The sequence below is a fragment of the Barbatula barbatula genome, assembly GCF_947034865.1.
Source record: "Barbatula barbatula genome assembly, chromosome: 7".
Lineage (NCBI taxonomy): Eukaryota > Metazoa > Chordata > Actinopteri > Cypriniformes > Nemacheilidae > Barbatula > Barbatula barbatula.
Window position 1 is genome coordinate 22,792,492 of NC_136770.1, and position 11,887 is coordinate 22,804,378.

General features: G+C 38.1%; 2 protein-coding genes across 3 annotated transcripts; both read right to left on the minus strand.

The window, feature by feature from the left end:
• Position 1: 1 nt before the first annotated feature.
• Positions 2-5,438, minus strand: slc25a55a (solute carrier family 25 member 55a). 2 transcript variants are annotated; one of them, XM_079459875.1, is made up of 10 exons: positions 5,250-5,438; positions 4,113-4,221; positions 3,881-4,006; positions 3,544-3,599; positions 2,081-2,171; positions 1,861-1,979; positions 1,547-1,739; positions 1,292-1,446; positions 1,134-1,209; positions 2-1,017 (listed from the first exon to the last, which is right to left on the minus strand). In XM_079459875.1, exons 2-10 carry the CDS (start codon positions 4,130-4,132, stop codon positions 858-860), a joined length of 996 nt encoding a protein of 331 aa, XP_079316001.1. In that variant the 5' UTR covers positions 4,133-4,221; positions 5,250-5,438; the 3' UTR covers positions 2-857. The 2 variants fall into 2 exon arrangements, with proteins under 2 accessions (XP_079316001.1, XP_079316002.1); XM_079459876.1 differs by lacking the exon at positions 5,250-5,438 and having other exon boundaries at positions 4,113-4,363.
• Positions 5,439-9,531: 4,093 nt separating this feature from the next.
• Positions 9,532-10,289, minus strand: tshba (thyroid stimulating hormone subunit beta a; the record flags this gene model as incomplete). Its single annotated transcript, XM_079461052.1, has 2 exons — positions 9,532-9,819; positions 10,131-10,289. 2 exons carry the CDS (start codon positions 10,287-10,289, stop codon positions 9,532-9,534), a joined length of 447 nt encoding a protein of 148 aa, XP_079317178.1.
• Positions 10,290-11,887: the final 1,598 nt, after the last annotated feature.

Consider the following 11,887-nt stretch of genomic DNA (forward strand, 5'->3'; position numbering starts at 1 on the left):
AAAGAGTTTACATGTTTTATTAATGCAATGTTGCATCACAGTATTTCATGAAAATAATATGTTGCATTGAAGTGTCACATTATGGGTAGATATAGAAGGTCAATACTGTATAGTTAAGCACAAAAACATCCAGCGTTTGAGTCCCTCTAACCCTACAAAGAGTCAAGTCCACCATGTTCATTTAAGGCAAACAGCTGAAAAGGAGTCGTGCTTGTAACGTATGTACTGGTCCATCAAACATTACAAAAAAGGCAAAGTAATAATTGCACATATATACATGTTGCATAAATATGATATGCATTCGATTTAGTCTTTCAGAAGGTCATCAAGGTTTATAGTTTTAAACTTGAGGCTTGAAATGAACAGAAGTCCATAACCCTTAATGCCATTCGCCAAAACTACTACTATACATATAAACAAGTATGAACGCTTAAAGCACTCCAAGCACCCAAAAGCAGATACTGAAATCATACTAACATCATGACAGTGAAATAAAAGACGGGAAAGGTCTTTTAACGTGGAAATATACAAAAACTGAGCAGAGTTGATTGTACGTGTCATCGCAGCGACACCATCCTCCCTCACTTACGAGAAACTTTCACATGCTTGTAGAAAACGTACTGCAAGCGCTCTTCTTCAAAAGTAACCTTACCGACAAGTGCAAATTTTGGCCGATGCATACAACAGTTAACCGAGCCATTAGAGGAAGTGCGGTAAGGCTGGAAAACTTTTTTGGAACTTTACAAGAATGAAGCTGCTGTTTCGTTACAACTTCACAATCTTGATTAAAGTTAATCTTTCTTTGTAAATGTACAAATGTGTAGCTGCCACAGTCACAGTGACTCTTAGAAGTGTGTTCATTCAGAGATTAGCTTCAGGGGGGACTGGCTCATGATAAACTCTCCCACGCCGATGAAGTACATGACCTGCACGATGCCGAACAACGGCGCCATGACTATAGCCCTGCAGCCTGCCCCCTTCAGAAAAGCAGACGGTCCCTCTCGCTTTAAGATTTTTCTGTGGAAAGAGTCATATATTAAGATGTATACATCATACAATACTGTTAAGAAGTTAAGAGTCACTTCCCTAAAATGTATGATCTTAGAAACCTGTTGATCTGAATGAATGGTTACCTGAAACAGTCGACTATGCCTGTGTAAGTATCCTCATTAGCGCCTTTGTTCAAAGACTGCAGTCTGGTTTTAACCACTGCAAAAAGAGGAACAGGAAAACCAGTGAGCTTGTGCATTTCCACAGAAGGCGCCAAAAAGACGAGAGTGCAGCCACTTACCATCAAATGGGTTAACAGCCACGGCAGCTGTGGAACCCGCGGCGCAGCCAGAAATGAACGACCAATAAAATGGTGCCGTTTCGTCAGGGGAGGGTTTCCCCAATTTGTTCAAGTGAGCAAAAAGCGGGAAGTACACAATCGAGAACGGTACATCTCTGAATAAAGAAAAAAAAAGGGAAATAGGACAAATTAGCTTCTTATGTTTACATTCAATATATAGTGCATATAGAATGTTTTTATTTCACAGTTCATTACCTCAACAGCGTTGCTCCAAGACCTTTGTAGAGGCCTTGAATTCCTTCAGTATGCAGCAACTGTCTTGCGATCTGAGTTGCAGAAACAGCTCGGGGTATGGAGCTGGGCACCACGTTATAAGAGCGACTCAACACCGTGTTTGTGGTTGCCAGTCTAATGGAAGGGATGATGCCTGGTTTTCTCTGCTGTGCAGCTGTTAGCATCAGAAAATATTATATTGTTAAATACATATTCAAATACGTCACACTATGGAAGTGAAATTACATGCCGGCTCTAAAAGTACTGCATTTGCTGCAAAGAGTAAAAAAAATTACCCAGTCTCCCAGCATCCTGCAGCTGAATTTTAAGCATCTCCATTGGAGTGGTGATGATAACCTGGCACATTCCAGCGCCACAACCAGCCAACATCTCTTTAAACACAGTCAACCCTCTCCTGCAAAAAACAAGGCTTAGATTAGCCGTAGGCAATAACACTGCATCCCACAGGTCTCACACGGTAGTTGTTAGGGTTCTCTGCAACATGTAGAAACGTACCCGTCTTTGGAAAGGTGGTATCTGAAAAAGTCATTGGCAGCCAGTTTGATGGCCTTCTCAGGAGTGACCAATGTAAGATTAACTGCAGCACCTAAAAGACAAACAAACAGAGGGTTAGGAAAATCCACACAGTTACTGATCACAGATCAGTACACGACATTCTCCACCACCATCAAAATAGATACAACATATCTAGTAATACAATCTCAACAGATAAAAATGGAACTAAAAGACAATAACGGTATAAGCAAAGCTTATGGCAGCAGGGTGAGTGATGATGGAGGGGGATATTTGTATGATATAAAGCAAATGTTTTAACCTGTACATAAATTGTCAGAGATGACTAAAGGTAAGAATGTATAGTGAGGAAAAAAGAAAAGCAGACACATTCCAGAAAGAACACAAAGACCAGGTTCTTAAAGTGACCACAGTCTCTAAAGATGATTGAGAATGTGGTTGTAAACATGACCAGATAGTAAAAAAACAGAAATAAAAGCATGAGATGAAAAACGACAAGGCAGGTCTAGATGTTAACAGAACACGGCAAGATGGGTTAGTACCGAATGAGTCGAGATCAAAGACAGTGAGGAAAAGGGGATAAATGTTAACCAACCACGAAAGAAACAAGAAGCGAAGAAGTCAAATTAAAATAAACAATTCAAATTATACAATTATCTTTTAAGTAAAGATCAAAATAATAAAATTGGTGCCTATTTGTAAAAGCAGAGTGGGTAAGAACCATGATAAATGATTTGCCTCCAGTGTGGCTGCGCCTTATCGGCTAGCCTTCGCTATCCCAGCGGGGACCCACGTCTGTAACATGAAAAACACAGATGCAAACAACAGCATTCCTCATAGAAACGGTGACCCGGCACAAAACACAGACTCCTCTCTCCTCCAAACTACAGATAACAATCTTCAAGGGTTTGCGTACTAGTCAAAACTGAGGCCATTCAACTCATCTACCAAATGTCATATTTACAACATGTGTGAATACATCATGCATCAAGAGGGTCCATTTTCAATCTCAAAGCAATAAAAAAAAAAAACTTTTTATTCTTATATTCCAAAAGTATTTTGAGAACTTTCTTTTTCACATGTGTCCACAATGACTAATGAGAAACATATCACAACACAGTGGGTTGGATGTAACGTCACATCCTTAACCCTAAAAATAACTTATACAGTAGCAATAACAAACAGTAGTGCACAATTCTTATTGCTTTAAGTCAACACTGACAATCCTGCATCTTACTCTTTTTTTTTCTTTCTGTGATGTGCAGGCTACTGAAGTGCTACAAATGTAGACAAACTGGTACGGACTGAATTGAACAGTCACCAGTCAACTTATGCAAGTTTATAAAGTCTATTCAGATGTACCCATCACGCCATATAAATCTACATATGATGTAAATACACCTTTCAAGGTATTTGTGAATTCATAAAAAATTTGCAACTCTTACCTCTATACATGCCAAAGCACCCATCAGATCGTACCGTTTTGACAAGACAGTCGATCCTGTAGGACAAAAAAAAGGTTTGTGTCTTGTCACTTTGCATTAGGACTTCCTCTAAACCCCCATAATGCAAATCTAAAGCTAGATGTGCATGTAAACCCAGTCTATTCCCAGTCCGTATAAGGCTTATAGCTGTGATCCCATACATCACGTGAAACTAAACAAATGATCGTCATACATTCCATGTGGATTAACTGCAGACGAATGGCACGCTCCCTCCAGTCACATGTAATATTAAAGATAACAGTACAATGCTATCGACCAGTTACATTAGAGCGCTTACATGCTTTTGTAGACTTGCTGGCCTTGTCTTTGGTTCTGGAGTCTGGTCTTGGCCAGATCGATGGGGAACACACAAGTGACCCCAACGATGCCCGCAATGCCCCCATTGATGAGCTTGGCAGGAAGGCTAGACGAACGAATGAAAGAATGCATATATCAGAAAATAATTCAAAACATGACACTTTCAAATAAACTCAAAATATACACAAAAATGTATATAAAACCCCCAGTACCTGATCTGCTGTTGAGACATGGTGAAACTTCTCAGATGCGATGAAACGGAGATAATTTTAATAACTGTTCTTCGCCGTGAGCAATGGAGGAAACAAAGAATGCAGAGACCTAGAAAACACGTGAATCCATTAGCGATTTATCTGACTACCACCGCTAAAAATAATTTACACGTCACTTTCATTAAGCCCTTCCTACACACAGCGCTTTAATCCGCTAACCCGGACGCATAAGGTCAACGAGACAGTCTCACTTCCGGTTCAGAAATGACCCGTATGGAAGTACAAGGACGGTTTTGTCTAGAAGGGATACAGATACCTCCACAGCGCATGCGCACTTCAATACCGCATCATTTATATAAAACTGGAAACCGTTCCTTTTTTAAGTATTATTGTGAGGTTAAGTTTAGAGTGTGTGTAAGCGTTAGCTATTTTATTGTAATTATTTGCACCACTTCCGCCATAGCTGTATCCCTTCTAGCAACAACTTTCGACATGGTTGTGGGCGCGCATGCGTACTATGACCACGAGCATACGCTAGGTCAGGGAGTTAGCTTTGCGAGTCTCGGTCGAAAAGAGATAGTTAGCGTTCCGGGAATTTGGCATGCTAGCATCAAGACCTGACATGTTTTAAAGGCAATCCTCTTTTCACACGCCCACTGGTTTTTAGGACACTTTTTCGATAACGTCTTGTAAAGCGGTCGTCTTTCGTTGATCTGCTTTCTCGGCCGAAACACACTGAACCATTGTCGTATTTGTAGCTTTTTTGCGACAATAAAAAAAAATCCGCATTAACGGCACAACGCGGTCCACAATACGATGATGTTGAGATTATATTTCGTGAAAATAATTCATCCATCACTTTCAAACAAAAAGGCGGTCAGTCATTCTAACGTTAAATAAGCGGAAATGACTCCGCTATAACTAACGGCTTCAATACGGCTAGTTGGTTAAAGCGGCAAATAGAGACAAGCTTCAGAAAAGATGAACCCTCATGGAGTACCTTTACATAAAATTATTTATTATACAACAAATTATTTACTGCAGAGCATTACTATTTATCCTAAGGTGCGTTTCGTTTTAAAACGTACGCGATTTCTAAAACACAATGCTAGTTTGCGTTCGGAAGTAAACACTCACCTCAGAAATGAGCAGAAATGGTTGTCGCGGGTTCAAGTATGTCAATAAATGTCGATGTTCGAGTAGCTTCCTCGGCGAACACATTTGAATGAACGGAATGGAAATTTCCCATAGACATTAAAATAGGAGGCGGGGTTGCCGGCTCCGGGCGTAAACTTACGTGTCCAATGTAACCTTGCGATTTTACATAAAAGCACGTCATACGCGTGTGAGTAATAAGGACGGCCTCCGTGAGTCATATCTGAAGAGTGGGCGAGGTCACGTGTCAAACTTTTTTTTTTAAATGCTTTATTGAACATTTTGCCATAACAAAACAAAGTTAACTTAACAAAGAAACACTTAGATTAATGAAAAGAGAGACAAAAAACATTTACATGGCTCGAAAAATAGACAAGACGTAAAAAATAAAGAATAATAATAAAACAGATCAAGAACAAATACAGGAGAGGGAGTTACACAAATAATACAAATAAAAAAATTACAAATTAAATAGGTCGAAAAGCTTATAATGAGTGCAAATTTTAGTCCTTTGTGCTTTCATATTGGAAGAAAACATAATTGTTTTTAAATACAGTTTTATCTCTTGTAGAGAAACTATAAAAATAGGTTTGCTGTTAGAAAATGTACATTTATGTATATAAAATTTACACAGAGAAAGAATTAGCTTGATTATAAAACAAGCATTTTTGATCACCTTCAAAAAATCCCAAAATAACAGTTTTTGGGTTCATAACAAGACCCTTCAAAATAGTATTTGAAATAAACAAACCAACATGTTTCCAAAGTAGCTGAATACAGTTGCACGACCAAAACAAGTGAAGAAGAGATTCAGTGGGTCACGGTGTCAAAGGACACTAGCTATATAAGTTCAGTGACGTCATATTTGATTTGCAAATATCACTCGTGTGATACATATGTGGACAATAATGGATTGTGATGCCCCTTTATGAAAATGAACCTAGTTCAACTACAGTATAAATATACCTTTTAGATTGCATGGTTACTTCACCTTTTATTTACTTCTTATAATAAAACCACGGTTCATTTTACAAGGCGTGTGGTTTTGCATGCCCGAAAGCTCGCAAAGCTTTACCAGCGTCATTAGCAAATACTAGATTTGATGGTCCGCATTACCATTACAATGTTAACAGTAGACAAATCCCCCAATAAATGCAAGTTTTTAGGCTGTAACACATTTTAAGTCGTGAAGCATAACATGTTTTACATGTTACTGTACTGATTTACATAGTAGAACACGTTCCCCTTCTTCACACCATAAAACAGTTCTAGAAGTTTCTCATTTAATGTTGCTTGTCTTCGGGTGTGTCCCAGACGAATACATTTACATTGATGCATTTGGCAGACGCTTTGATCCTAAGCGACCTACATCGCATTCTGTTACTTGTTTCTGACCACGTGTGCAATCCGCTGGGATCGAACCCATTACCTGGCATTGGTAGCCACAAGCAAGCAAAAGAAACACAGATTAAAAACCCCACCAAAGTTATTGTGACGACAAAGGACAAACTAAAAATGTCACAGCTGCACCTGGTGGTAATCAGTCAACGTGTATTTGTTAACTCATACACCGGGAACAGACAGATTTAGCGCATTGATTCAAAACACGTGATCCACGGGTGCTGGTCAGATCTAATTTGATCACTGATACAAAGCAAAAGTTTGGGTTTTCCCTTCTACACTATTTCACACAGTGAAGTCAAGGGCTTGTTGAGACCAGCATGATATGCGAGAGCTCATTATATAATAAGAACAGCTTACAGACTTATTTGGAAATGTGTGTTAAGGATCTTTTGAACGGAACCATGCTTAAACTGTTACAAAAAAGTTCTCGGTCAGTACCTCCGGGCCTTTATTGACTCAGTTTTAGGTTTCAAGTTTAGCCAGTTTTAACTAAAGGAATGCGACACAAAGATTCCTGGAATGTCGGGGCGCATGGGATAGGTATACACGCCCCACCAACCCTTTTAAAAACTGCCCAGCAGTCAGATTCCACCAATTTGATTGTTTAACGTATTATAAAACCAGAGCTTTGGATTTTTACAACATAGACTTGTGTGCTGCTGTTGACTCATCTCTGCCGTCCTTATCAAATAGGCTGGATTGTGACCAAGAATAATATAGGATCTGATTTACAGGGGACTTGTACAGAGTGTGCTGTACAAGGAATGGCAGCATTGTTTGCCTATGTAAAACTGTCGGGTACAGCTTGCATCGCCGCTGTGCCGTTGCTAAAGGGTTTTGAATGTTTGTAGCATTGTTTGCTGTGCGGTTGCTAGGTCATTTAAAACTGGTTTCTTAGTGGTCCAACCACAAAAGAGCCCATACCAAGACTCCAGAATGTTTTGGGCTAGATTTGACCTTGGTCGCTTACTGTAATCCTAGGGCATTGTTTAACCATTTTATAGTCTGCCAGGAAAAACGTAAATCTGATCACTTTATTGAGAATGTCATTGAAATACATGAAAAAAATGAGGTATTATATAGAATAATTGTCAAAAAATGGTAATGGGGTATATTCAAACAGCACGTTGACGTTTAAAATGCTAAAATCTCAGCCAGGTAGGTCACTTCCGCTCTCATAGCACTAAGGGGATTTTTCACCCCCTGTGTTTAGTAAGGATACGTTAAAATAATGAAAGATAATAATTGCACTTCTAAATACATTAAATACATCTAAATATTAATTTGCATATAACATTTCAGTTGCTGTCGAGACATAAGGACCGCCTATCGTGAGTCTCATCTAAATATTAATATCAATGACATCATCACATTCTATAGAATTATAATCCAAAGGGAGGAACTCTCCATTAAAAACACTCTCTGTAATTTTTTTACTCGTTGTGATAGTCTTATAGAAAGAATAAGGAGATGGGGCATGGAAATGTACATTTACATGACACTGGGAGGCAGAATAGGACATACAAATTTACCTTTTGTCCTACAATGAAATCCAATCATGTGATCACTTATGGTAATTCTTGTAGCAGTTCTGACGGCAAGCCTCTATACACATCTTTTTCAAATAAATATATTATTGCATGACTTTCGGGAAAGGAGGTCATCCATACACATAAAACATGATGATATGGTCTATAAAAACGATTGTGAAAAATTCAATTAATGGACTTTGGTTAGAATGAGCGCAAACATGGGTCAAGCTGCACACGTCTCACATACTGAGCTTGTAATATAAATAACCCACAGCTGCTCGACTCTCTAAATATGCATCATCTATCACTGAGCTCTCTTTTACCCCACTCACACACTAAAGCCACTTTTGAGATCATTAAATATGAAGAACATAATCTAATATGGTGGTTTAGTAGAGGGGTTTGTGCAAAGAAGGTAAATGGGTAATTTATGCAAAGGTCATCATACTGATGTCACCCATGCGAGGTCTCTCTAAATGTTTTTAAAGATATTTTATTTTTAAAGCATATTCAGGCAAGTGGCAGTTTCAGAATTGTCACATCATAACCCGGAGACCACAGGTACATCTGAAAGAAGTCTGATAAAGATAAAAAAAACATGTAAAAGCAGTTTAACATTTCATCTAAATCATAAACATATTAAAGACGAAATGTCTGCTAAATGTCTATACGGTATCTATCAGGAAATGTCTCAGAGACGCATTGCAGATATAAGCAAACGTTCCCAAAAAACATCTTGCAAATGTAAATGCATATCAATATCAATTGCTATATCAAATAGACGTATTCAAGATGTAGGTGTTCTATCAGGGAACTGTCCATTAAAATGATTGCTTCTTGTTATTCATGTATTTTCTTAAAACCTGTGTCCAGACAAACCCTCATCTTAGATAGAAAGCTTGTACAGACAGATATTTTTCTGATATCTGGACTCTGTCAAAAGAGGTTTGGAAAATATAAACAGAATTATAATTATATACTAGATTTTAAGTATCCCCGCTGCATCCATGATGTAAAACAAACTTCAGACTATTGATCTCTCTAAAATGTAACATCTCTCTAAACATGGATGTGACGTGAGTTTGAGGGAAGGATTGTTTGATTGTTCAGAGGCAACCTTTAATACCATTTTTTTACAGACACCAATGAAACAATAAAACATTAAAGATGCAGACTGTGCACCATTTTAACATGACGGGTTTGGTAACTTTAAGAGAAAACCAAAAACCATTATTTAACCAACAACTGTTCACCGTCAACAACTATGGCATACACTTTATTCGCTATTAACAGAGTTTAGACTATTTTTACTTTTCAGATCATTGAAGTCAGTCGTACTGTTCCCAAAATGGCTGAATGAAGTTGTTCTCCTCCGGGTACAGATGACGGATAGGTTTGGAACATCTCGTTCCAGAATTGCCGGTTTTGTGGGCACATTCATCACTGTGTGTGTTACAGGTACTGCAGTGGCAGCTCAGAGCCACGGGGTACGTGAAGTGAGGATCTGCATCCGGAGGGCAGCCGGGCAGGACTGCGGCTCGATACTCCACTTCCTCATATGTACAACCCCTCTGGACCAAGAAACGGGAACCCAGCAACTCTTTTACATTACTGTCCTACAGGAGAAATAGAATTTAGTAACTCATGTGAGGCACATGTAAAGCCACGTTTCTACAACATTTTGGGGTTTCTTAGATGTACAAAACCGGAGGAGTGCTTGTGCACTTGAGTTAATGAACACGAATCCCACTTCAAAGAATGATTCATTCCTCATGTTGTTTGAAACCTGCGTGACTTCATTTCTTGGAAAGTGTTTCATTGGTATTTCAAGTAGGAATAAAGTCTTGTGAGTACACAATAGTCCTTTGAAAATAACAATATGTTTAAATAAATTATAATAAAAACACTCAAAAGGTTGTCCACTTACTCTGGAAAAACAGAAGCCCATGCAGATGGAGGTGTTGACAGCTACACAAAAGTTACAATCCGGCCTCTCGACGTAAAGGGTGTATTCTGTGGGGGCACACATGGGCAAGGCCACCTTCATCAAAAGACCCAGCATACCCATCAGATACACAACGGACATTATAGCTGTCAATATACAGTATATCTGTCGAAAAAAAAAGAAAAACAATTGTGGAGACTCAGAGAAGTTGGGCAAAGACATGGAAAGAAAGATATTTAGTTTGAAGAAGTAGCTGTTTTTTCTCTATCACGGAGATGGGACACTTACCTTGAGGATCTGGGGTCCGTGTGAAAATTCAGCTCTTCTTATACAGACAGTGAAATTGATCTCCCACTATCTCTCATCTCCACAGTGCGGCATCCGTAAAACTGCTTCCCATTAACCAAATCATCCACAGGCTTTATGCTAATACCACTGATTTCATATTCACATTGCAAATCTCAATCTGAGATTTCTCTCCACAGAGCATTATCAACTTTGTCCTCAATTTTAGTCCCACACTTTATTGCGAAAGAGATCTTTCAACAGAGGGTGCAATTACTGTTTGATTCCCAAATGTGCATTGTTTGTTATTTATTTATTTTCCCACAAAATAAAGTTAACATCAGCAGTATAGTGCAGAATAATATGTATATCACAGAATGCAAGTAGGTCAGAAATGAAAATCACAGATATTGAGCACACAGTTATGTGGTTACCCTTTTTTGGTTCCACAAAGATCCATTCAGTCAAAGTTCTTTATTGAACCATCCCTTTTTTTACCTTTTTATAATCTGACAAACCACTTTTCACCACAAAGAACCTGAAACAGATGAGGTTCTCTGATATTAAAGGCTCTTTATGGAACCACATCAAAAAGGGATCTTCTATGGCATCGTGAAGCACCTTTATTTTTAAGAGTGAAGTGGTTAATGGTAATGTAGCTCCTTTACGTAGTCCCAGATGAGCCAGAATTATGTGATTTTTTTACATGAACTTTTAGGTTTGTTCTGTAAATATTTTAGCAGCATATACAAAATGGTTGACATACGGATTCTGCCAGGTCTTGGATAAATGTGGTAATGAAATGTTTTGGTTCCAACAGTTAAAATCTTTGACTTCTCGTATTGGCAAACCTGTGCACAAACTGTGAACATGTTAAGGTCTCTTCTGAAAAAAAGTTTATAGTAGTAGAGTAGAAAATAATGAAGTATAGGCATGAAAAAGGGCACATTTACGAATTTTTCCACTATAAAAAAGATTACGGATTTCAGTTTTTTTTATTTATTTTACAGATCTTCCACGTATAATGAGGTTAATGTATTTTTGTAAATACGGTCAGAAATTTGTAAATTAAAATAAATTCTAAATCAATGAATTATATATCCTTATATCCTGCAATTTTACTGTATTTTCTATTTATTTTACTATATATTTCTGTCGTTCCAGCAGACATTAAGTTTAAGTTTTTTATGGATTGTTTTAACATTGTAGGTGGAGATATCCCTCTGTTTTGGTTTGATCCTACGTCAATGTTGCCGCTGTCTTACTATCTGCTATCGGGTAAACGCTTTGAACACATACCAATATGAAATCACACCCATATATCATATTGCATTTGTACAAAAGACCGTGGAACATAATGGAAACCAATGGGCTTCATTGATCAATCCTGCTTAGTAAATACCATCTAATCTTATCTTTTATAAATTTACAGACTCGTTCATTTATCACACTCT

Bases quoted from the DNA above. Each gene is read 5' to 3' on its own strand.
- slc25a55a (XM_079459875.1), bottom strand. From the start codon at position 4,132: ATGTCTCAACAGCAGATCAG. The intron at 2,172-3,543 runs GTAAGAGTTGCA...TTTGTCTTTTAG, and splicing joins GTGCTTTGGCATGTATAGAG to GTGCTGCAGTTAATCTTACA. The intron at 1,018-1,133 runs GTAACCATTCAT...CTCTTTCCACAG, and splicing joins GGCATAGTCGACTGTTTCAG to AAAAATCTTAAAGCGAGAGG.